The sequence below is a fragment of the Neoarius graeffei genome, chromosome 9 (assembly GCF_027579695.1).
Source record: "Neoarius graeffei isolate fNeoGra1 chromosome 9, fNeoGra1.pri, whole genome shotgun sequence".
Classification (NCBI taxonomy): domain Eukaryota; kingdom Metazoa; phylum Chordata; class Actinopteri; order Siluriformes; family Ariidae; genus Neoarius; species Neoarius graeffei.
The window spans coordinates 62,365,703-62,393,293 of record NC_083577.1 but is presented as its reverse complement, the minus strand read 5'-3'; the positions used below and the strand labels follow the sequence as shown (position 1 = coordinate 62,393,293).

At 40.4% G+C, this 27,591-nt stretch overlaps 1 protein-coding gene across 1 annotated transcript in view; it reads right to left on the bottom strand.

The window, feature by feature from the left end:
• Window positions 1–27,591, bottom strand: part of agps (alkylglycerone phosphate synthase) — a 68,281-nt gene that overhangs the window by 36,100 nt on the left and 4,590 nt on the right. Inside the window, exons 2-5 of the mRNA XM_060930045.1 lie at window positions 5,472–5,561; window positions 2,762–2,852; window positions 2,562–2,682; window positions 2,294–2,368 (exon numbers count right to left, since the gene is read on the bottom strand). Of these exons, the coding sequence (XP_060786028.1) occupies window positions 2,294–2,368; window positions 2,562–2,682; window positions 2,762–2,852; window positions 5,472–5,561 (377 nt within the window). The remainder of the gene's footprint in view (window positions 1–2,293; window positions 2,369–2,561; window positions 2,683–2,761; window positions 2,853–5,471; window positions 5,562–27,591) is intronic.

Sequence of the window (27,591 nt, the reverse complement as noted above, 5' to 3'; positions counted from 1 at the left end):
TGCAAGCTTACAGATCATGTAACTCTGCCTAATGAAGGACTTGATCTTTAGCTCTAATGAGATGCAGGTCTACCTCAAATGAAAAACCAAACACTCGAGGGGATACATTTATATAGTACAGTATCTTTTCTTCCTTCTGTATTCTGGGATTTGCCAAAGTAAAGAGAATAAGCACTGAACTGCACAAAGACAACCGTGTCGAGAAGAAAGAAAGATTAAACATCAGCCGAACTGTCTAGCTCATCCTTCTGGTTGTCAGAATCACAACAGCCTTTTCCTGCATGAGCTCAGTGTGATGAGGGCTGAGGGGTTTTCTGCCCATTTGGGACTCCACTAATCAAGTCTGATCCAGCGCTCAGAGCTCATTTCCATGGTGAAATAGATCCACCAATCTGAGAGCAGTAATTCAAACAGCCAGCATTTTATTCGATGTCAAACTTCCTTCCGAGACGTCTCATTAAAGCGTGCGCTCATGAATATTAATGAGCAGCCTACCTGCTGATGCAGCTAGCTGGAGATGAACCCTTTTACAACATGCCTGGAGCTCTCTCTCATACCATACACTACACACAAAGACATCCAGTGCAACTCTTTGCAAAACTTGTGGAGTCGTATACTGTTAAATCCCAACACAATGAAACAGACCATATTGTTACAGAAGTATAGCCATAAAGACAGAACAAGAAGGACTATGCAAATGCCTTATATGAAATGCATGCAACATATAAGTGCTCTGAACACCTTGCAGCATGTCAAGAGAGGGAAAAAAATATAAAACGCTTCTGTGAATACTGCAGGAGTTTAATAAATTGCTGATAAGCCGTGTTCACGCCAATGGAGAAAATTATACTAAGCAGCGGAATTGTTCGAATTTGTCATATTAAAAAAAAAAATTTTAAAACACCTACTAAAATACTAAAAACAAGCTGTTCAAGTGCCTGATGGTAGATTTTCCAGACCGAAGTCTTTGGAGTAGACTTAGTAATTGTAGATGAAGCAGAAGCTGAGCAGAAGCACACATTAAGAAAAGATGTTATGACCTCCAAAATCACAGACTTTATAGGCCATCTCAAAGTTGCTGAGTTGGCACAAATCTGTCACCTGTCAGCAGTGTGCATTACTGTGCTTCCTTCATTATGGGAATTATCATCTCATCTCATTATCTCTAGCCGCTTTATCCTTCTACAGGGTCGCAGGCAAGCTGGAGCCTATCCCAGCTGACTACGGGCGAAAGGCGGGGTACACCCTGGACAAGTCGCCAGGTCATCACAAGGCTGACACATAGACACAGACAACCATTCACATTCACACCTACGGTCAATTTAGAGTCACCAGTTAACCTAACCTGCATGTCTTTGGACTGTGGGGGAAACTGGAGCACCCGGAGGAAACCCACGCGGACACGGGGAGAACATGCAAACTCCGCACAGAAAGGCCCTCGCCGGCCCCGGGGCTCGAACCCAGGACCTTCTTGCTGTGAGGCGACAGCGCTAACCACTACACCACCGTGCCGCCAGGAATTATCATCATCTCTAATAACAGCGTTACAGATTGTGTCCTGCGAAAATGTCTATGAAAAATAGTCCTCGTTTTAAGTTATGATAAAGTTACATTCGAATCATAACATTCTGATGAAGTGGAAGTATGTGGGAGAGGAAGGTGCGTCTTCGAGTCTTGAGAAATCTGAGGAAAGCCAAGCTGAATAACCAGGATTTGCTAAATGAATTCATAATTTTAACCGTTAAGAAAACTGAATGGACATGTGCCTATGCTTTTGCATATTCACCATCAGACTACATTATTTCCAGATGCTGCAAAGCAAATGGAAGGCCCTCGTTTATGGGATTGTAAATCTACTATCTGCAATCTACTAAAGTCATACTAGGTCAAGTATGTAGTGGAATGAAGTGAGTTTGCTAGGAACAGATGGGTCTGCCCTTTTTTTTTTAAAAAAAAGGAATAGCAATTTTGTATTCATTCATTTCATTTTCAGTAATCCCTTTATCCTGGTCAGGATCTCAGTAGCTCTGGAGCGGATCATGGAAACACTGGTCCTGGAAGCAACCCATATGGACATGGGGAAACCATGTACAACACTGCACACACAGTAACCCAAGGTCAGGTTCAAAATGGGGACCTTGGAGCTGTTTTGTATTATTTTAGTGTTTAGCAAACTGTTGATCCAGTTTATTCTAAATCTTCCCACTGTCGTGCTCTTATACGAACAAAGATCCCAGCAATGCATGTGCATTCATGTGTGCATGCAAACATACACAATCTTTAAAATACTCACTTGGCCAAACAACCAGGTCTGGTATTTTGCCAATTCTCCCCTCCCTCAGAGCAAAGATCTCATGTAGGCAGTGACCTGTGGGGAGACGTAGAGCCTGTTACACCACTACAGAACAGAAAGACTCATTCCCACTAATACACGTCAGCCTAGGACACACTAAAATAGACACTAATATCTATCCATGTAAAGCCCTCTGTTTCAGCTAAAACATTTCTGATTCATGTGGCTTTTGTTAAAAACGACTGGGCAAGGCATTTTCTTTCGTTACCATGAGAGCGGAACACTCGGTCCTCTGGGTCAGCTGACAGGGCCACACCGGCAGCCTTTACCTCCTCCACAAACAGCTCGTTCAGGTTAGGGGGTGGGACCGCACTCACATTCAAAGTGGCCTGGGACAGGAGAGAGAGTTATGTGTGCGCGCGCACACACATTTCTGACCAGGACCAAGTCAGGGAAGTGCAGACTTACTGTAGCTGGGGTTTTATGTTGCAAGTTGGCACCAAATGTACCCTCAAACCAGTCCTTCAGGCTGGGGAGAATCAGACCACTTAACCGATACCTACAGTGAACACCAGGACATGTCAGTGGCAGGTTTTCAGTTTGCAGTGCTGCAAAATTACAGCTTATGACCTACCACATACAATGTTAAAAATAAATTAATTAATTTAAAAAAAAAATTATACATCATATCTGCCCTGGATCCCACACTCCATGTTAAACCGCTAAATCAATACAATTATACCAACACCTTTGACACTGAATGAAGAATACAGGTAGGACATTTAGTAGGTGGTTGAAAAAAGTACATATCAGGTAATCAGGTACATGAGCGTAAGCTCTCACACAGCCGAATGAAAAGGCTGCTGTCAGAGAGGGCAGGAGACACACAGAGGACGACAGAAAGGGAACAAGGATTAGTGTAAGCTCTTTTTCAGGTCTCCCTTAAGTCAGTATCAAGAGAAATAAAACCAGGATGTGTGAGCAGCTTTGTTTTTGTGGGCAGATTAAAGTAGTAGAACAGTAAGTGGAGCTGAGACCAGTCATCGATCCCACTGCCTGTATGAGAATCTCCTCCACTCGGTCACCCTGCAGCAAAGTTATCCAAAACCTTTATGAATTACTTCAGTCTCTCCGCGGCTGGACTTTAAAGAGCTGTCCTCACCATAACCACCAAGATAAACAAACCATACAACATACTCTACATTCGCACTTGCATGTTGCTCATGTCCCTTAGAGTGCGTGTCTCTTGTGGCTGTAGAGTGAGTGCTGCTGCTGTTGCTTGGGTACTGTATGTACACCATCCAGAGAAATGTAGTAACCAAAACTATTCTATCCACATTCACTGCATATGAGCAATCGTGCACTCTGATTGGCTACGCTACTACTAGGATATCAGCTCATATACCATGAGTAAAGAAAAAGAAAAATGGCAGAGCGTGTTGCTGAACCAACAGAGAATTAAATAAAAACTACTCAAAAACAACCCCCCCCCCCAAAAAAAAGTAACAAAATATGGAAGAAAAAAAAAAAGTCTTTTTTTTTTTTTTTTTTCCAAGAATCATCATTATAGCATTTTCCACAAATTGCTACTGTCATTTTGCTGGTTTGTTTACATTCTAAACAGAAATGATTTTGGATGTTTTGTATAAAATTTTTATTTATCGAATTTGCAAAAAATGAAAAAAAAAAAAAGCTCCGTTTCTCAAAATCCAGTGAATGTGGATAGAATAAAACAATTATTCCACTCAATCTCCTCGTACATGACTTATAGCCAACTCTGCGCTATGCACCTCATCGGCTATCAGCTCATGTACGACTCGATTTTGTGGAATAACTTAAATATATAGTCTACAACCCAGTACGTGATTTACATGCACCACATTTGTTTAAAATGTACTATGATTTACATGTGATGTACTCTGCTTCATACTAGTTTGTTGGCAGATTTTAATTTTACCAGAGGCATCAACATTCTCTGCTTTCCTTCTAAGCTTGCTTTATTTTTTACAGTTATATGTATTCTGCCATTTTGTTGTGAGTTAGGAACTTTTATAAAAGCAGCAGACCACACTTGCCATAGGATTGTTCCAAGGAATCATTCAAGACAATCTTTTGGATTTGTTGCATTACCATTTCACACCAAATTTGCATGGAATTAAGAAAATACAAGTTCAAATGTTGCTTGCTGAGGTCACTGAAATTGCGGTCTGTATGTTGAAAATTAAAGACTGTCTGTAGCTTGGAGCGTTTCCCCCACCATTGTATGGGAGGGGGGCACTGCCTCCCATGGAACCCCCCGACCCCCAACACACACATTTTAAGGTCCCCCCCCCAAAAAAAAATTAAAATAAAAAAAAAAAAAAAAAGGCCACCCACAAAAACAGGAGTGCAGTTGTATTGTAAAAATTGTTCCAATTATTGTTGTAAAATAAATGTAAAGATTTCAATATGACTGTTTGTTCAGGTCCAAATGCTCTGTAATTCAGGTGACCATCCTTATCCAACCCTCCCCCCCCCCCCAAAAAAAAAGGAAACTTAGGGGAAACACTAAGTTCACTTAGTGAATACAGTGTTATGAATGTAACAGCTTAATGAAGTCAAATTAGTACAATTATGTTCTGTGGTAGGGAACCAATACTGTGATTCCACAGAGTGGAGCACCTATAGCCAAAAATGACATCTCCTCTCATCGTTTCCAGATACTCTCCCCTAAAAACACTGAGCAAAGCATTCACCTACACACTAGATGGCATCAGCACACCACTCTGACCAGCAAATGAGTGTGTGCGCGCACGCGTGTTTGTGTACGTGCTGGTGCAGATGAAGAATCGTTGCTTACAGTTCACACAAGAAATGTAAACTGGAGCTAAGAGCAAAGGGAAAGCATTATTATGGGTAAAAATCTGAAACAAAGACTGGGGTGGAAAAAAAAAAATCTGATATTGTGATTTTCTTCGCTAAACACTACAGTGCTACTGCCATGTTCATCTTGGGCAGGGTAGCAAAAAACTACAGGTGAAGATGCATTCAGAACAATCAATCATTTAGTGATTATACAGGAGTTTGTCAGCCCTTGCCTGTGGTGCTTATTTTACTTTGATGACACTCCCTCGTCTCCAAAATGAATTTTTTTTTTTTTATTTAGAAAGTGCAAGTATTAACTAGTCTGCATACTCACCTTTTGCCTGTGAACTCTGCCTGGCCTTTCTTGTTAAAGAGAAACCGGGAATCACTGTAACCCCAGCCATTCCACTTCATTATTTCTTGCCTGAAAAAAAGAGAGAGAGAGAGAGAGGAAATTCATAATCATGTTGCTCTTTTTCATAATTTCAGCACTGATGTGCATGCATAACATAACTACAGTTCATCTGGCAAACCTAACTATTGTCGGACATCACATGGTGCTCTTGAAATCACCGACCTCAACTAACCATTTAGAACATGTGACACCATTATATTTAGTGAACAAATCCGCACAAGTGAGTCGGGGTTCAGATCAGTCCAACTCTAATAGTAATGATGAACTCATTTTGAAAATATTTCCTTGCCAAATTTAGCCACACACACACACACACACATTCAGATAGAGCTTTTGGATCTATTTCAAGAGAGGGGGGCTTCCCTAGAAATGTCCCCATAACCCTGTTGTTAAAGTAGTGCAAACAAGCCACTTATTTATGGACAACAAATCCCATTAAACAGTCACCTGGAAGGTACTGGAAGGTGGAGGATACCATGAACATGTTCATGTTTCTTACTCAGCTGTTAATATAACATTCATCATCGGGTCAGAACACATCACATGTGATATGCTGAACTATGACAAACAAAACTGTCCAGAGACAGAAATGGAATTTTAAAGACGACAATATTTTTTGTATATTCCAAGCCTAGCATAACCACTGAAGAAATGATTTAAGATGTTTTCAATAACAGATAAACTGGATTTTTTCACCTGTAATACCCCAAATACACCCGTTTTTTTTTTTTAAATATGGCTACACCTAGCTTCATGAGTGATCCATCCCGAAAGAGACAGAGAAACAGAAAGGGGTGCGTGTGTATGCGTGTGTGTGTGTGTATGCGTTAAATCAGGTCAGTATGCATGGACACGAGTCAGAGAGCAGAATAAATAACCAGCATAACTCATGATTTTATCTGTGCTCCTGTGCCATAACTCATACACTGCATGTGGGGTGACAGACATATGAATAGTGATGAACGCAGGCCATGCTGGATGAAGGTAAATAACAGAGGAGAGGTGACAGAAATGAAGCACTAACGCTCATTTACCCTGTCTGTATCAGGCCTTAGCAGTCTACAGAACACCTAACAAACAATGGATTAACAGCACAAAACCAGCACTCTGACAACACACAACTACTCCTAGGTGTCCTGCATGAAAACGAGAAGCAAGTTACCTAAAACAAAAATACTCAGACTCTCGTATTACATTTTCACAGTAGTCTTTTGGGAATAACTGAATCATCCTTATCCATTCATAATACATTAGTCAGTTAACGGTTAAAATTATAAAATGCTGACTGTTGCTCAACTACCAGCAGTGAGTAAAAACAACAAGATCGACTGTGAGCTACTGATCACTTACGTATCCCCCCGCTCATATCAGAATGCAAGCAATCGAAGGAATAGGACACTTATTATGAATGTTGACTTCAACAAATAATTAACCTTGAAACAAGGAAGTAAAGAGCAGTGTTCTCCCCAGGGTATCAAATAGCATCCTGGTAAACTGTCATTTTGAAATCGCATTTTGCTTCTTGAAACTGCATCAAAATCCACCCTATATGTTTCATAAATACATTCAGTCGGTAAACATGAAGTCGATGTGCGACAGCCTTGAAAACCGTATACATGGTATAGAATCCCAAGCTGAAGCTCTGTACCAAATATCAAGCAGATGTGATTTGTAATTGCTGAGAAAAGCGTTATGAAAATGTTGTAAATGCACCCTACTGTATATGTTTTGTAAATACATTCCAGGGTTTTCTAGAAAAATTTAGTATGAGGGCGCTCACCATGGTGAGGGAGCGAAGCCGGGGGGGGGGGATGGTGCCGGTTGTCCCCCCCGCCGTGCAAAGCCTTTGAAAAGTGCTCCAATGGGACATTCTGAGGCTGAGAGGGAAATTGTAACAAATTGTCTGTCAACATTGAAAAAGAAAGAAGTAATCTTCTTCTGCCCCGGACAGTCTTTGGCTTTCTTCCGCTTCATGCCGCGGGATGACATCTTTAAATGCCCAAGTGTCAACAAAAACAACTCGCGAACTACTTCTGTCAAAAGCTCCCGCGCCGGTGGGTGAAAGATCATTCAGGCCACATCCACACGACAACGGCAACGTGATGTTATTTAAAAAAAATATCGCCTCCAAATGGGCAACGATCAGTAGAAATCAGGTCCATATGGCAACACAACGCTTGCTGAAAACGATGCAATACACATGCCACACCTCTAGGGGCGCTGTAAGACGGTCCCTTCGGACACACCAGAACAACCCATACGAAAAAGAACAGTAAAGAACTTATAAGAGTTTACCACTGTCTTAGTAGTAAATCCTTATAAATATAAATAAATATATATGCCATGTATGATTTACTCCTGAAAGTGGCCCATTTTGCATTTTCCTCATACAAATTTTTTATGAAAATCTAGTATGTATGAAGTGAACATTGTGCATGGTTTTTACAGATAATGTGTATGATGAATTACACTGTCTTTGTATGCTTCATGTAATGTTTGTAGTTTTAAATTATATTTTACAGTTTAAAATGTACATGCCTTTTATATGTAAATCCAACACAAACATATGTGGATTTACATATAAAAGGCATATACATTTTAAACTGTAAAATATAATTTAAAACTACAAACATTACATGAAGCATACAAAGACGGTGTAATTCATCATACACATTATCTGTAAAAACCATGCACAATGTTCACTTCATACATACTAGATTTTCATAAAAAATTTGTATGAGGAAAATGCAAAATGGGCCACTTTCAGGAGTAAATCATACATGGCATATATATTTATTTATAAATCCTTATAAGGATTTATCCTTATATTTATAAGGATTTACTACTAAGACAGTGGTAAACTCTTATAAGTTCTTTACTGTTCTTTTTCGTATGGGAATAGAAGTAAGGACGCATGCGCATAAACTATTATGCGCGAGACTTCATATTAGCCACAAAGTCAGGAAAATCTGTTCGTAAAATTACATTATAATGACCAAATACAATGAAAAGTATTTTTCCAGTCTCACCTGTGAAAGGTAATCCCATGTGATCTCGTTTGGACGGTAAACCTGTTGGTACAGTTAAACGCAGCTAATCTTTATTCTCCGCTTTGACCTTTCCAATATGGCGGCGAGGATGACGTACGCGGAAGGCGGCGTCTTTAATGGTCCGGAATAAATTGAATACTACACGTTGATGGATTAATTTGCTGTTTCTCACCTGTGAAAGGTAATCCCATGTGATCTCCTTTGGACGGTAAACCTGTTGGTACAGTTAAACGCAGCTAATCTTTATTCTCCGCTTTGACCTTTCCAAAATGGCGACGAGGATGACGTACGCGGAAGGCGGCGTCTTTAATTGTCCGGAATAAATTGAATGATACACGTTGATGGATTAATTTGCTTTTCTACGCCCTTTTTTGAGGAATGTATTGTAGGACTTAAACCATCATCTGAAGAGGTGAGATCGCTCCTTTTTTCCCCTTATTTTTGCTGGCGGGATTGACTCTGCCCTAAGGGCTATTCTCTCTCTCTCTCACTTTGCACCAGGCATTACACAATAAATATTCACAGTGAAAATATTTTGTAAGCGCGTTTCATGAACCAAGTTATAGGATTTCTTGACAACTCGCATCGCATCGCAATGAGATCATTGGCACTACTGGTGTTAAGAATCAGACCATTTTATAAATGAATATTTTGCTGTAGAGCTGCAGTGTTTGTACAATTGCATGTTTTTGCTTCACTATTACTGTCACTATTCTGCTTCTTGCATTACTACTGTGAACTAACACTGAACATAATAATAATAATAATAATAATATCCAAGCTCGTGTTTCACTCTCACTAGTGCTCTGTAAGGCTTTTTCCTGGTGATATTCGTTACACTTCTACCCGGCGTGAAGCACTCACAGTCATGTGGTTGTGACGTCATCGTAAACAAATCCGTTTTACTCATCCAGACGACTTCACAACGGCAACGTTGCCAGATCTTTCCACTCTGGAACCCGTTCTCAAAAAGATTGCGTTTTGGGCACCCAAAACGCCGGCGCCGTGTGGACGCCAGGCCTAAACGATAAGCAATTGTATCGGAGTCACCTGAATCCGTTGCCGTGTGGACAGGGCCTCAGTCTCGAGAAATCTCGCTCTACAAGTCAGCTGACCTTGTATGTAACCCATGTCAAATCTCGCGAGAGCAGCCGCGACAAGTAAACAACTAAACATGGCGCCTCAGTCTGGAAAACGTCAATTCGGATTGTTTTTGCACCGTCTGGCGGTGTATCTACTATGATTGGAATATTTTTGGAGCAATTATAACGTATTTGATGATCAGACACATTGTCACGTAGTGTTGCTGGGATGTTTTCACGGAGTCGGTAAGGGGGCGCACGCCGAGAGTAAGAGGGCGCAGCGCCCCTGTTCCCCCGTTTAGACGAAAGCCTGCATTCAGTCGGTAAACAGGAAGTCGATGTGCGACAGACCTGAAAACAGTACACACGGTATAGAACCCCAAGCTGAAGTTTGGTACCAAGTGGCTATGATTTGTGGTTGCTGAGAAAAAGGGTGTTTCAGATGGATGGAAATATGGACGGACAGAGGTAAACCAGTATACCCCCCTCCTTTGGGGAGTATAATAAATGGCTAAATGTACCGCTAAATACTTTAATTACAGTAAATATACGGAGCACAAAAGTTATTTGGTGCTGATATGGAAACCATTTCCCCTCCCAAACATCAGGAGTTTGCTATCATCAGATCAACATGCAAGTAGTTAAAATATGCACAAGTTAAATGTGCATAAACAAACATTCTTAAAAATATGATTGAAGATCACCAATCCTTTTTGTATGGATTCCTTTAGGTTAGTAGTTCAGGAAAAAGGGCTTAAAACATCTTAAATCCAGAAGTTCAGTTAGCTGAATCCTACACAAAAGCAGCAAAACACCACATTCTTTTGTCTTCTTATAAAGCCTGCTGACAAAGAAACACACAGAGGATATTACATGGTTGCAGGAAGATATGAAGTTTATCTTCGAGTGGTGAACATATGAGTAAGTGTGCAAAGCGAAAGAGTGAAAATATTTTAAAAACGAAAAGATTAAATTTATCTCTTTGTGCAACCACGTAATGTTCTTTTTATTACATAGGACACATCCACAAAAAAAAATACACAAGTTAATCAAAAGAATTTTAATTTTGAACCGGTTCACCATTTTTGACAATGCGCATCTAGTCAACAGGAAAATATTGGGAGTGACATGATCAGAGTGAAATATCGATAATTATTATACATACAGGCCACTTTTTCCATGAAATAAATAAATAAATAAATAAATAAGTATTCTTTTCCATTCTAGTGGGTTTATTGATAGCATGCAATACTGTTAGCATATCACTTATCCTCCATGTATTACGCCACTCCCCAATGGAGAATTAGCGTGCAATATTGTTGCAATATTTCACAGTGTCAGGACAACACGACATCACGCATCGGAGCTCATGTGAATATCCAATGACAAAACTTTTCTGCTGCGCATGAGCACAATCATTTCTTTGTCTCTAGGGAAAGAGAGATGCTGAGGCTAATCCAGTGCTACTAACTAGGATTCGTTATGCTATAATTAAGCACTAAATAAATAAACTAAAAAACTGAAACTGAAGACATGCTGAACACCCAAAAGGCTACCGAAGCTTCATTATATATTCTTCACACATATTTACAAGAGAAAAAAACATACCAACGGACATCGAAAAACTGGAAAAGAGACATAAAACTTCCATGCTAGCGAGTGACTGGGACAGTCTGTAAATAAACATGGCCGCCAGATTTGCTTCGTTAAAAACGGAAGATTGAGAGAATTTTGGCTGCCAGGTCACTCTGTTGTGCCTAGTTGTCGATGCTGATTTTAAAAGTAACTAAGTAAATTACATCGAGAAATGAATAAAAAGTCTGAGTGAAAAACGCTGTGGCAAGTGTGTGTGGAAGAAGTGTCTTGGGACAGAAATCTTAGTTTCTTGGTCATTAGCTTGTACTACTGAGGAACGCTACAGCAGTTGGAAGATGAATTCACTGCTGCGCTGATGAACGCTACAGCGGCTGAGCCACAACTGCATAAACTTTATAAATCAAATTAGTAGCAAAAAATTGCTCACCTTTTGGTTGCAGCCGCTGTTTGTGCGGTTCAGACACCTAGGTGACTTCACCGCTGCGCTGATGAACGCTACAGCGGCTGTAGGTGACTTCACTGCCATGCTAACAGCACCAACTTGCAGGTAAGATAGTGTTGGCCTTCGAGAATGCTGACATGAAGTGTCCGTGCGCATGGATAATAACAACAATAATATTGGCTGGCTTTTTCTGTGGTCTATCAGATATATTCCATTCAGCTAGCATGATATTGAACTAACCTTCGACTCATTCAAGATCATGCTAGCTGAATGGAAAATATCTGATAACACTCAATGCCAGCCAATATTATTTAAATACGTCACTCAGATCCATGATGTATTTGGAATAAAAAATGCGAGTTTTTTTTAACGAGAAGATAAACTTCATATCTTCAAGCAAACGCGTGATTTTCTTTTTATTATACAGACACAAACAAAAAGTACCCAAATTTATCAAAATAAACATTATAAGTTTCCTCATGAGTGACATATAGAGATTTGTGTCACGGTTTTGAATCTACATGTCCCTGATGTAGCTTGAATGAAAAATGAGTGGTATATTTCCCAGTAAAACACTCATGTCCGTATAGTGAGTGAGTTAGTACGTACGTACATACACAATTTATTAGACATTGTCGCAAAATAGGCTGAAAGGATTTGCACATCACTGCATTTTTTTTTTTTTAAATTTACATTTTTCACAGCATCCCAACTTTTTTGGAATCGGGGTTATATGACTTGTTAAATGGGTAACTGATCTGGACATCCTTGTGTCTGGGATGGAACTTCAACTTATGGTCCCCTAAGAAAAGTATTGGAACAGCCAGGATGAATACGAGACGATAGATCAGAATTTCAACTTCATTTCCCGATATTCACATCCACATGTGTCAAAAAACAAACAAACAAACCTTAGAGCACTGCACCTTTAGTGGCAGACCACCCAACAATTGGGTGAGCAAAAATAATGGAACAGACAGTCTTAAGGTAAATAACGTTTAATATGTGGTTGCATATCCCTTGCTTGCAATAACTGAATCAAGCTGGTGATGCAGTGAATTCACTTGTGATGCTTTTCCAGGCTTTTACTGCAGCTTCTTCCAGCTGTTCATTTTTGGCAGCTTCTCTCTTCAGGAGGTGAAATGCATGCACAATTGAGTTAAGGTTTAGTGATTGACTTGGCCAGTCAAAAACCTTCCACTTTCCTCCCCTCCTCTTTTGAACTATTGTCTTGCTGCATGATGAAATTCCTCCCAATTCGACTGGATGCATTTCTCTGTAAATTGGCAGACAGAATGCTTCTGTAGACTGCTGAATTCATTCCGTTGCTACAGTCATCAATAAAGATTAGTGAGCCTGTTCCAGAAGCAACCATGCAAGCCCAAGCCATGACACTACCATGCTTGACTGATGGGCTTGGATGCTGAGCAGATCCTTTCTTTTTCCACACTGGTAGAAGTTAATCTTGGTTACAAAACCTTTGTGGCTCATTTCTATTTCTTTGCAAATTCCAATCTGGTCTTCCAATTCTTACTGCTGATGAGTGGTTTACATCTTTTGCTCTAGCCTCTATATTTCTGCTCTTGAAGTCATCTTCAAAACACTGGATTGTGATACCTTCACCCCTGCCCTGTGAAGGTTGTTTATGATTTTCATTGACTGTTGTTCAGGGGTTTCCCCCACAGCTCTCTCAATGTTTGTCATCAACTGGTGTGGTTTTCCTTGGCCAATCTGATGTCTGGTTGTTTGTACACCAGTGGTCTCTTTCTTTTTCAGGACATTCCAAATTGTTGTACTAGCTATGCTCAATGCCTGTGCAATAGTTCTGATCAGTTTTCCCTCTTTCCTCAGCTGCAATAGAGATCTTGCAGTCACGTGACCGGAAAGTACACAACCGCCATCTTGTCGGTCAAAAACACCGCTGAATACTGCTGCACTCGTGTACAGAATGGATCAATTTCAACCGACGGACTACACGGCTCATTTTTCTAATGAACAGATAACTAGATATATGTCTAAAATAAACGATCTACAGATTTGTGACCCTTATGGCTTACCGGACGGAGTTTTCACGACCGGATTTTGAACTGCCAGCGGAATACCCGGACATGTATAATTACCTCATTAACTTTCTCTCATTGTTCAGTGGTGAAGCACTGTGTGCTTATAAATCTCTGGACAGTTATCTCTACAGAAATTCAGGATTTGTCAGCGACTCAGATGTGGCATCTTGTAAACAAGAATCCTCATTGGACGGGTAAGTCACTTAAGTATTGAGTATAGCACTGACCAGCCGATTATAGAATAGAATAAGGTAATTCCAAATCGTCCGTCTTGTTTACATGGATCTGGCGTTGGAGAGGTAGAGGCTTGGCAGTGGAGATTTGAGTGGCTGTTTTCTGAGCTTAGTCAACAGGCCGGCTCTGCAGCCTCGCTTTTGCTTCCGCTCCCGGCACCGCCTCCTTCGCTTTGCTTCCGATAACAATCCACGGAGACCCCGCTGGTCTCGCTATCTCGTCCGGAATTTTTTTTTTTCTCGTCCGGAATGTTGTGCATGCGATGGAAATCGCTACAAACCGTCATTTTCTGCTGGAAACCAATGTCCAGTAAGTCCATACGGTTGTAGTGGATATTGAAGTCCGGTACAGACGAACAACACGCAAAAATACACACAAAAAACGTGCACAGGTAGGGAGAGCTTGTAGCCGCAGCCGTTGTAGTAGAATTGTATATAGTAGGGTTTTCCAGAAGAAAAGGTAGAAGTAAAAGCAGAAGTAGACCCAGAAGTAGAAGGCGGAATATGGCGTTTGACCGACAAGATGGCGTCTGTCACAATCTGGATCGGCTGTGACGTCACATGCAAGTGCTCCATATGGCTTGTTTTGCTCCCATTCACAGCTCTCTGGTCTTCCTATTGGTTTATCCATTTTAACAACAAAAGCAGTCTTCATAGGTGAAACCCAGGGCTCAAACCAAGAGAAGACGTGATTAACTGTCTAAACAATCAAACAAACAGGGTACACTTGGGCAACAAATAACAGTCAATCGTGTTCAAATATTTTTGATCACTTGAAAAAAAAATGGGTGGGTTCAAACAAATGGCATCAAGTTCCAAGTTATAACATCTAGATGTAAATATCAGAAAATGAAAAGCTGAAATTCCGATCTACTGTCTCTCATCTATGGCAAGTCCATTGTTGTGAAAAGCCCAAGCTGAGACATTAGATAGTTACCAACATGGCATAAGTCGAGCTACATCACGTCTCTGTTGAGAGAGTTGTCTTCCTGTTTCTGAACGGGTCTGTGTAGGGCTGTGCGATGTCCCCTTAATTGGCATCGACGATGTTTACAGTGCAAACATCGTGATGGACGATGATATCGTGGGCGGGGGATTTTAATACCACGCTATTAAATATATTATTATTATTATTATTATTAAAAGTATTAGATACTCATCCAAGGCTTTGGCACGTAAAGGAAAAAAAAGCGCTAGGTGATGTGGAATATTTGGCCTTGATAACGGATATGTGGTCCAGCTGCAACATGATGCCCTATATGTCAGCTACCGTACATTATGTGGACCGAGAGTGGGCAATGCAGTCCAAATGCCTGCAGACGAGTTTCATGCCAGAGACACATTCAGTGGACAATTTAGAAGACGCATTGCGCGAGACACTTGCCGAATGGAAAATAGAGGAGAAAAAGATCGCCTGCATAACAACGGGGCGATTATTGTCACAGCCATCAGGCAATTGAAATGGCCGTGGTTAAGTTGTTTTGGGCACAATTTGAACCTGGCCATAACCAACTCGCTTGCGCAACAGAGGGCCAGTACAGACCGAGCGTTTGGAGTTTGCCGAGCAGTCAACACTGCGTTTGCGCACAGCCGGCTTCGGAGAAATGAGCTGCGCAAAGCGCAGGTGGAAATGAACCTCCCCGAGCACTCACTGATCACGCTAAGATATTAATCTGCTCTAACAATGAAAGACTAGTATTCAAACTATGAGAAGAAACTACACTTAAGCTATTACTCATTGTTTATTTACACCATATCAACTGAAGATGCGTTTCGGCCTTTAGTGCGCACTTGAACGCGCTAATTTTTCCAATTTATTAGTGTTTGAATTACTGCAGCCGCTTTTAAAATCATGATTTAATATTGTTTTTTTTAACTGTCTTTACATTTATCAGAATCACCTTCATTCTTCCATTTGGTTTGACATTATGGCTTAGAGTGGACCATTTTGAGTCTGAAAGTAGGCCTATTTACCAGATTAAAGTTATTTGACTTCTGCCGAAGTCTGCGCTTCACTGCCGTTTGATAAGGTGCAATATTTCCCGACTGAAGTCGTTAATAGTGGCTATTTGTTTGAACAACATGACAAATTTTACATTAAAAGTATAGTGTAGGCTAAAAAATGAAGTCGAAATTTATTATTAGTAGCATACTGTATTTGTGTAACCACGTTATGTTCACTAGCACGTCCCTGCACCATAGCCTACGTGAACAAGCGGTAATAGGATATTACTTTATAATGACTTATATAATTATGTATTATATATATATATATATATATATATATATATATATATATATATATATATATATATATATATATACACATGTTATATAATATATTTATAAATTAAACAAAACTAACTAACTAAACTAACAAAAAACTAACTTTTTAGGTTAAATAGGCCCAGATGATACCGTATGCATGATTATGACAGGAGGGGGCGTGGTATCACGATGGTGGCTCTCCATCGCGATGGATGACCACCATCGTCGATGGACGATGGCATCGTCTATCGGCACAGCCCTAGGTCTGTGTTAACTCACTGCACATTCACCATAACAGTAAAAAACAATATATATCAAAATGCACATAGTCACTGCATTATGATGTCAACTCACCACACCAGGTGATGATAACTCACTGCACTATTATATCTATAATACGTCCAATTCCCTATATGTAATATACAGTGGTACCTCGGGTTACAAACTTGATTCGTTCTTTGACTCTGTTCGCGAACCAAATTAATTTTTCCCATTGAAATGAATGTAAATCCAATTAATCCATTCACCGGCCCCAGAAACAGGGTTTTTTTTGTAACTTTTTATGGGTTTGTGTGTGGAAAAAATACAGAAAGGAATTAAAGATAACCTTAATTACAGAAAAATACAGTAATACTAAAATAAAACAATAATTGTACAGTACACTTTACCTTTGCGGTTGATGGTTGTTGGCACACGTGGATGGAGGAGGAGGAGGAAGCCTACTCCCTCGAAGGAGAGGCCTTCAAGGGACAGTCCTGTTCCATAACAACATCGGGCAACCCTGTGGGTATTTCTGGAGTTTTTTCTCTTCTTTGTCTCTTGGGAAGTGGTTTGATGGCTGGTTCGGCGGCTGATGTTTGCACAAGAAAATGATCCAGAGAAACTTGCCTTTTTCTTTGCTGGATAATTTTGCGAAAATGGGCCATTACATTATCATTTAAAATATCCACTGCTCTGCTGGCTACAGTTTTGTCAGGGTGATGCTTCTCAATAAAAGCCTGCACTTCACTCCACTTATTGCAAATTGCTTTTATCTCAGCACTTGAAGCATCTACTACCTCTTCCTCCTCCTGTCCTGAGTGCTCCTCCTGCATAACTTTCACTTGCTCACGTTGCAAATCAACAAGCTCTTCTGTGGCGAGTTCTTGCTTGTGGTCCTCCAGCAGCTCCACCACATCCTCCTCGTTGACTTCCAACTCCAAACTTTTGTCAATGCTTACAATGTCATGTAGTACTACAGCTGTCTGCTCCTCAAAGCCCTCAAAATCTCCATCAGCCACAGAAGCTGGCCAAAGTTTCTTCCAGGCAGACTGCAACATGCGGTAAGAGACATTGTTCCAGGCTTTATCGATGAGATTTATGCAGTGGAGGATATTGAAGTGATCCTTCCAAAAATCACGCAGGGTCAAATCCGTATCATTCATGACCTGGAAACACTTTGAGAAAAGAGCCTTGGTATACAACTTCTTGAAATTAGAAATTACTTGCTGGTCCATTGGCTGGATAAGAGGTGTGGTGTGGTGTTAGGAGGCAGAAATTCGATTTTGATAAAGTCGTATTCATTATCAAGGTCTTCTTCAATATTTGGAGGATGGGCAGGAGCATTGTCCATATCCAGCAGACACTTAAGGGGCAACTTCTTTTCCTCATGATATTTCTTGATAGCAGGTGCACAAACTTCATTCAACCACTCCCTAAAAATTATTCTGGTAATCCAAGCCTTGCCATTTGCTCTCCATATTACAGGAAGTTTACTTTTCAGCACTTTATTGCGCTTAAAAACGCACGGATTTTTAAAGTGGTACACTAAAAGAGGCTTAATTTTAAAATCCCCACTTGCATTAGCACACAAAAAGTGTAAGCCTGTCCTTCATTGGTTTGTGGCCAGGCAGTGACTTCTTTTCTTGGGTCACGTAGGTCCTTTTTGGCATTTTTTTCCCCAAAAAAAGTCCCGTTTCATCACAATTAAAAACTTGATGCGGGACATAACCTTCAGAGTCGATAAACTTCTCAAATTCCTCCACCTATTTATCCGCTGCTTTTTTGTCCGAACTTGCTGCCTCTCCATGCCTAACACCACTATGAATTCCAGTTCGTCGACGAAACTTATCGAACCGGCCTCTACTTGCTTTAAATTCGTCAACGCTAGCAGCACTCGGTTGTTTCACCGATAAATCAGCATGCAAACGTAAAACCTTCTCGCATATTATAGCCTCGCTGACACTGTCTCCCTGAAGCTGTTTTTCATTAATCCAAACTAACAGTAATTTTTCGACGACTTCTAACACTTGAGACCTTTGCTTCGTTAACAGTCACATCAGCTTTCTTCAGCACATCTTTGTTCTTTAGGATAGTACAGATTGTCGATTTAGCCATGTCATACTGCTTGGCGAGATCAGAAACACGAACACCATGTTCATGTTTAACTATTATTTCCTTCTTCGTTTCAACAGTAATACGCTTAGGCTTCTTAACAGGAGCCATAATGAGGGTTAATTTAATGCAAAAAGCAAAAAAGAAATTGTATCAACACAACGCAATGAGAATGTTCACAGCGCGCCACCTTGAGTACAACCGATGCTGCCACACGCCTCACGTGGTGCGGAAGCCCGCCAGTTTGTGCGTTCATGCATCGAAGCATCGTTCACGAATCGAAGCAAAATTTGTTAGGAAATGGTGTTCGTAGCCCGATTTGTTCGTGAATAGGGACGTTCGTGATCCGAGGTTTGACCGTACAGTGTTTCCCCTACCATTATATTGGGGAAGGGGGGGGCCTCGCCCGGCAATGGGTCTCTGCGCCACCCCCCAAAAAATTATTCTAATTATTGTTCTAAAATAAATGGGAAGTGTGATGGATTTGTAAAATGCATTTTCAATAAAACATGTCAATTTGCAAACAGCTCTTGATTTTCAATTTATTATTCACCACCGAGTTTACATGAGTTGGTCAAGTGCACCAAGCTGACTTGAGGTACAGCGAGTTGACCTGCTTCCTTTTAGGAACAGTTATTTTGCTCAAGCAAAAGCCATTTATAACAATTTTTGCTTATACAGAGGGACCTCCATATCCGTGGACTCGCTCAAGCACACAAGCATGACCATACAATTCCCACACACCCTGCTTTTCAACAGCATCAACCACACAAACCTGCTTTCACTTATTACTCGACTTATTAGAACCCCAGTTTCTATTAGTGTGTCTTGCATTTATTATACAGAAGTGTTTCTCACGTCTACGCTTATGTTTTCATGCTTGGTGCTTTTTGTCGCTTTGACTCTCCTGTATAAAGAAAAAAGTTTGCATCCATCTCTATGCCTCAACCACAGTGAAAATATTAAGTTGGAATGTCAGAATCCCATTCATTCAAGAGCCCTCATTCACATAACTTAACAGTAAGCATAAACATGTATAACATGTTTTATTATTAGTTACTGTTGTTGAGGTCAGTGTGTATAGTTTAGGAATGAAACTATCACAGGTATGTATGTACATGAAAAAACAAGCTTCCTATATGGTTGGCTCCTATCTGCAGTTTCGGCTATCTGCGTTAGATCTTGGAATGTGTCCCCCCGGGCTAGAGTAACGTTTTGCTGTTTTGCTCCCATTCCCACACGACATCGTTACTGCACAAGAACAGAAAATATATGGTTTTTATTGTGAGTGGGGTATAAGATCAACTGCAGACTGAATTGCATAACACCAATAATATAACAATAATCAGTTCAATTTATATAGCGCCTTTCTCACACCCAATGTCGCTTTACAATTTTTTTTTTGGGGGGTGGGGTGGGGTGGGGGGGGGGTTGTTTGTCCACCAAAAGAGGGTCAGGATGTAATTCCAATGTCGTAGCTACCACTGTCCCACCAGGCACACGAAGATAAAAGGACATTTTTGCAAGTTGACTGAACTTTCAACAAGACAATAACCTCAAAACCGATGATCCCAGACATAGGAAAACCAAAAAAGTAACCTTAAACATAGTATTTCAACTACATGAAGAATTTAACACAAGTAGCCAACTGAAACAAAATGAAGATCATCATAGTCCTGGCCTTTAGTTTATAAACTAAAGGCAGCAGTATATTAATGACAAGCAGATGACAAAGCCTTGGAAAAGCTTCCCCTTGGCAGACAGTAGTGTATTTCTAATCTCATATGTATAACTTGGAGTATCCTAACCACTGAAAGATTCCGTATGGAAAAATCCATCAGCCTTAACTTGGGGATATAAGGTTTATCTGGCACTAAAACTAATTTTGGGAGAAAAAAAAAAAATTGTTGCAAAATTATGAAATACCATATTGATGGCCTTATTCATTTTACATTGTCTTTTTTATTTAGATTGAACATATTGATGGGGGGCGGCACGGTGGTGTAGTGGTTAGCGCTGTCGCCTCACAGCAAGAAGGTCCTGGGTTCGAGCCCCGGGGCCGGCGAGGGCCTTTCTGTGCGGAGTTTGCATGTTCTCCCCGTGTCCGCGTGGGTTTCCTCCGGGTGCTCCGGTTTCCCCCACAGTCCAAAGACATGCAGGTTAGGTTAACCGGTGACTCTAAATTGACCGTAGGTGTGAATGTGAGTGTGAATGGTTGTCTGTGTCTATGTGTCAGCCCTGTGATGACCTGGCGACTTGTCCAGGGTGTACCCCGCCTTTCGCCCGTAGTGAGTTGGGATAGGCTCCAGCGGCTAGAGATAATGAGATGAGATGAGATATTGATGGGCTGGGCTTATTCATTTTATGCAGACCCCCCCCCCCCCCCAATAAAATCCATAACCGCATCCATGTCTATTTGTAGCCATAAAAAAAAGCAACCGTGTAAAAGGAAAAAGCCCATTAATATACTCTTAATAATTTAATCTAATATCATAAATTAAGTCACACAGAAGGAATTTGTGGCAAAGCATGACATTTTCGCCTGCAATAAGCAAACCATGTTACTGAAATCTAAGGCCTAAGATCTGAATTAAAATTTCACTAAAAAAAAAAACAGATTACATTACAAATGTAAAAAACATTTTAAACAAATTTGTGCTCTATTTAAATGGCAAATGTAAAAATAGCACTTAAACAACACAATGATTATAAATATATATTTATAATGATAATAATAATAACTAGACAGGGACACTAACGAGTGCAAACCCCGCCTTTTCCCTATTAAAATACATTGGGCGAAAATTTCGAAGTTCTGCCATGACCTTGACCTCCAAAATTTAATGGTTTCCTTCCTGGGTGATTGGCAACACATGTACAAAATTTGGTCCAAATCAATCCATTGGTTCTTGAGATATCTTGCAGACACACAGACAGACAGACACACACACACACACACACACAGACTGACGCAGGTGAAAATAATAACCCCTCCGACTACTGTCGGCAGGGTTAATAATAACGTTAAATTTATATAGCGCCTTTCAAGAAACCCAAGGACGCTTTACAATAATAGACAAAGAAAAAGAAAAATAAATAAAAATAATTTAAAAAAAATTAAAAAATAAAAAAATTCCACCAAGTAGGGGTCAGGATGTAATTCCCGTGGTGTAGCAGCCACAGTCCCACCAAAAGGCGCACGAAAACAAGTCCCACATCTCCAGCACCGCCGCCGCGACGCCGTCAGCAACATCGCTCGAACACCACGCATGGATCCACAAAGCGAGCAGAGAAGCTCCGCCACGCAGAGCGCTGGTGTGTCCCAAACCGCCTGCACAGCCGCCGCGACACCACCAAGCAACATCGCTCGGAACATCACGCCAAGCGTTAAAACGCTGGACAACCATGATGTAAAATGAGCAACGAGCTCACTGCAGTCCACAGCTGGGAGCACAGGCATCGCCTACAGCGAACCAAGGCCTGGAGGGAACCGACGCCCAAAACTAGGTCCGGAGCTACACCACAACCGGTGGAGAAAACACTCAAACATCAAACTACACAAACACACAGAAAAGAAAAAAAATAGAAAAGAAATAAAATAAAAAAGCTCCGGTGAGAAGCGGCAGCCAAAACGTGCACGACGTACTCTCAACCGGAAACGGAGAAAAGAAAAAAAATGCAGTCTAGATATATCTAAATTTAGATATAAAATGCCCTGTAATTGTTTACCTATAAAATGTCAAAACTAGAATCACTTAAAATCAACCACAAACTACTGCTATAGCTGGAATATTGCTCTGAGAACTGGACAATGCCAGTAAGGGCAGTAAACATGATTCAGAATTCAGAAAGCGCCCCACCCACCCCATGCATGCTCTACTTAATACAAGATGATGAAATGTTGGCCTAGATTTCCTCAGTGACATATTTCTTGGCTAAAGACAAGTGTCTCTCAAGCCTCTTAAGGCTACTACCTTTACTACATCTCACTTAGTAGTGACACTGTTACCCGTTTCTCCAGGCATGCACAGCATCCAGACCTGCAACATGGTGGGGATCCTGCCCTGTCAAAAATGCAAACTTTCTCCAACCAAAACCACAAACTAATCTGAGTAAATTTAGAAATCTCAACGTGGAACAGACTGAATGTCTTCAGCTGCCCATTAAACATACAGAAACCACGCCTGAGTGTTAAGACTTCTGTTCTTATCTCAACAGGAAAGCAAATATCCCATAGTTTCATTAGTTCCCATATGTACTTCCTAGTCATAAAAAAGAGAGAGGTTAGCCTATAAAGCTATTAATTAGCATTACTAAAAATAGATCAGAAGCACATTCTGCCATGAATTCCTCCGCTGGCATGCCTGCTGAACCAGCTTATTCAGTGGGTTCTCCATGAAGCCACAGAAAGCATAATAGGAGTGAGGTCCGACTGCAAGTGTCTGACACTAGATGTCACTACAGATTTAAAGCAGTATCAAAACACGCCTTTTGTGGAAGCTGAAGTCAGGCCACTCCAACGCTGAACCAATCAGTAGGGAGCATTTCTGCTGAAACTTCTGCTGACAAAACGACAAGTTACACACAGCTGCTACAACATTGTTCCTTTGTCCGTATTATCTTGAGGGCTAATATTAAACTTTATTAATATAGAACGCACGGACCGGTCACACTTGAATCGAGTTTTATTTTGTACTATTCTTTAGAAAGAAAGCGAGTTTTTAACGACTGGAGGAGCGAACGGGAGCAAGGCTTCCACACGTTTGGTTTATGTGAAATTTTACTAAAAATCTAAATGCTAACCAGCCAACACAAACTGTTACATCAAACACTAGTTTGTCTCGCATCTCATTCTCCATATGACGACACATAATTTGAACAGTACTGTTCCCACAGTCTTTATTCCACCTGAAAGAAAAATGTCTCACCACTACGTCCTAATAATTTAACCCATCAGTTAAGATTCATTAACTGAGGCTGTTTTAATTAGAACACCACTGCAAGATATGGATAAAACTAAACTGTGACTACTGTGATTGCAAAATGCCTTCACATATTAACATACAGTACCAGTCAAAAGTTTGTACAACCCTACTCATTCATAGTTTTTTTTTTTTTTTTTCTATTTTGATTATTTTCTACATTGTAGAACAATGAAGACAAACTACGAAACAGCATATGGAACATATCTGGAATTATGTGGTAAACAAAAAAAAAAAAAAAGTGTTACAAAGTATGTTTTAGATTCTTCAAAATAGCCACCGTTTACCTTCATGACACTTTGCACACTATTGGCATTATCTTAACCAGCTTCAAGTAGTAATCACCTGGAATGCTTTTCAGTTAACAAGTATGCCTCGTCAAAAGCTAATTAGTGCAATTTCTTGTCTTCTTAATGCGTTTGAGATCAAACAGTAAATAAAAATACACAGTAAATAGCCCGATTCCACAACTGTAGTAATTCATATTATGTCAAGAACCGCTCAACTAAGGCTACGTTTACATTAGACCGTATCGGTCTCGTTTTCTTCGTGGATGCACTGTCCGTTTACATTAAACCACCTGGAAAAGCCGGGAAACGGGAATCCGCCAGCGTCTACGTATTCAATCTAGATCGTATCTGGTCCGGTGCTGTGTAAACATTGAGATACGCGAATACGCTGTGCTGAGCTCTAGCTGGCGTCCTCATTGGACAACGTCACTGTGACATCCACCTTCCTGATTCGCTGGCGTTGGTCATGTGACGTGACTGCTGAAAAACGGCGCGGACTTCCGCCTTGTATCACCTTTCATTAAAGAGTATAAAAGTATGAAAATACTGCAAATACTGATGCAAATACTGCCCATTGTGTAGTTATGATTGTCTTTAGGCTTGCCATCCTTCCACTTGCAAGTGGTAAGTGATATGCGCTGGGATCACACACACAGCGGCTCAGTCCCGAATTGTGGCTTGTGCGCTTCACTCGCGCGCTCTGTGAGCTGCGCAGGGCCGGAGTGCGCACCCTCCAGAGGGCACTCGCTGTTCAGGGCGGAGTGATTTGGAGCGCAGGATGCCTGCGGAGCCGAGCGTATCCGTGTATTGGTGTTGCTGTGTGCACAGCTAACGGTTTTAGTGTAAACGTGAATCGTTTTAAGAACGTTAATCTGATGATCCGCTGATTCGACGTAATGTAAACGTAGCCTAAGTAAAGAGAAACAACATCCAACATTACTATAAAGTGTCTTTTACTGTAATTAATAAAAATAAAGAAAAGCCACTGAATTAAGAGGAGGTGTGTTTAAACTTTTGACTGGTACTGCATATTATAACAAAGCAGATAAACCAGGATAGGTTTATTGCTGTCTTCACGTCACAACAATGCCACAATTTATCAAAACACCCAGACAACTTATCTGGAGCCTCGGAGAGATTCAACCTCCGAGAGAGTTCAAGGAACACAATAAAAGTGGCCCATCTGTTGCGATAACAATTAACTAGATGTAAGGGAAAAACAAAACAAAACCTGTGTGTGTTGTGGGGGGGGTATTAAAGGGAAAATAATCAACAATGCTGTTACCATGTTAATGCAGATCATTTACCACTTCCACTATAACAGCTATAAACAGTTGCTCCTTCACCTGCCTTATTTTTTTGGACGTTAATAAGACGATAAAACCGCCCGTCATGTCACTGAGACATCACAAAACATAACATCCTGTTCTGAAGACAAAGCACCGACACTGCAGATTCCTTCCAACAACACTAAATAAACATTCTCACAAAAAACTTCACCATATCAACGAATATTACATGGACACGAGTGTTTTACTGGGAAATGCACCACTTGTATTTTTCATACAAGCTACATCAGGGACATGCAGATTCAAAACTGACATAAATCTCTAAGTGTCACTCGTGAGGAACTCAGTGAATTGTTTTGAGAAATTTGGGTACTTTTTGTCCGTGAATGTGTCTATATTATAAAAAGAAAATTATACATTGACTTGAAGAGAGGAAGTTTATCTTCTCGTTTTGAAAAACTTGCATTTTTCATACGAAATGCACTGCGGATCTGAGTGACATTCTAAATAATATTGGCTGGCTTTTTCTTCATGGTCTATCAAATATATTCCATTCAGCTAGCATGATACTGAACTGAAGACGAGTTCAATATCATGCTAGCTGAATGGAATATATCTGATAGACCACGAGACAAAGCCAGCCAATATTATTATTATTATACATACGTACATACATACATACACACACTTCATATCAGCATTCTCGAAGGCCAATGCTAGCTTACCCATGACTCGGTGCTGTTAGCGCAACAGTGCAGTTAACTTCCAGCCAGTGTAGCATTAGCGCAGGCCAATACTAGCACAGTCAAGCTGAACATTATTATTTTCCCTGTGTAATTTACTTGGTTACTTTTAAAATCAACACTGACAGCTACACACAACAGAGCGACCTGGCAGCCAAAATTCTCTCAAAATCTTCCGCTTTTAACAAAGCAAACCTGGTGGCCACGTTTGTTTACAAACCATCACAGTCACACACTAGCGCAGAAGTTTTACGTCTGTCGTGTCTCTTTTCCAGTTTTTCAATGTCCATTGAGATGTTTTTCTCTCGTAAATATGCATGAAGAATATATAATGAAGTTTTGGTAGCCTTTTGGGTGTTCAGCGGGTCTTTAGTTTCAGTTTATTTATTTAGTACTTAATTATAGCGTAGCAAATCCTAGCAGTAGCACTGGATTAGCCTCATCTTCTCCCTTTCCCGGTGGACAAAGAAATGGTTGCGCGCATGTGCAGCAGAAAAGTTTTGCCATTGGATCTTTACATGAGCTCTGGCATGTGATGTCATGTTGTCTCGACAATGTGCAATATTATAACAATACTGCACGCTCATTCTCCGTTGGGTAGAGTGGTGTAATACATGGAGGATAAGCGATATGCGAACAATATTGCATGCCATCAATAAACCCTAGAAGGGAAAAGAATGCATGTTTTTATTCCATGGAAAAAGTGGCCTGTATGTATAACAACTTCCAATATTTCACTCCAAGGACGTCACACCCAGTGTTTTCCTGCTGACTTGACATTCATTGGTTCAACATTAAAATTCTTTTGATTAACTTGTGTAATTTTTTTTCTGGCTGTGTCCATATTATATAAAAGAACATTACAGAGTGGCATGAAGATATGAAATTTATCTTCTTGTGCTGAAAAATATTTTTCATTCGTTTGCTTTGGTCACTCATGAATATGTTCACCACTTGAAGATAAACTTCATATATTAGCAGAGCTCCATACTGAAGAAACCATGGTAACCCATCGAGTTGATTTTTCATGGACACACAGGAATCCCAGCTGTGTACGTCCATCCGTGCCCCTCGCGATTCTGATTGGCTGTTTGATTTTGGCGGGAACTAGAAGCGCGAGTGCGCCTAAATAACTTATTTTTGTCTACAGATAATTTCATATTTATCGGGTTTTTCCACCGAGAACAACTCAACAATATAATAATCATTTTTTACAAACTTTAATACAAACTTTAAAAAGATGTCAGAACAAGTTAACCAAGGAGAGAAAGATAAAGTCAAAACCGGGAAGAGAAAGAAAGTTTTGACGGAGGAAGAAAAGGAAAGAAGACGTGAAAGAGCGAGAGAAAGGCGAAGAAATCTTTCATGAGAAAAGCGACAAGCTGAAAGAGAAAGAAAGCGTGTAAAAAAATGAATTAATAGAAATGATGAGTTGTAGGAATTCAGTTCTAAATAGTGATGTTGATTTTGAAATCACTGCGAAATCCTTCAGGATCTGACAAATTGACCTGAATCCAGTCAGTGTTTTCATGAATCGTGTATCTTTTGTTTTCAACATTTAGCTATAAATACCTAAATCACACTGTAGTTTATAGTAATAAAAAGAATAATATACATGCGAGTTTGGA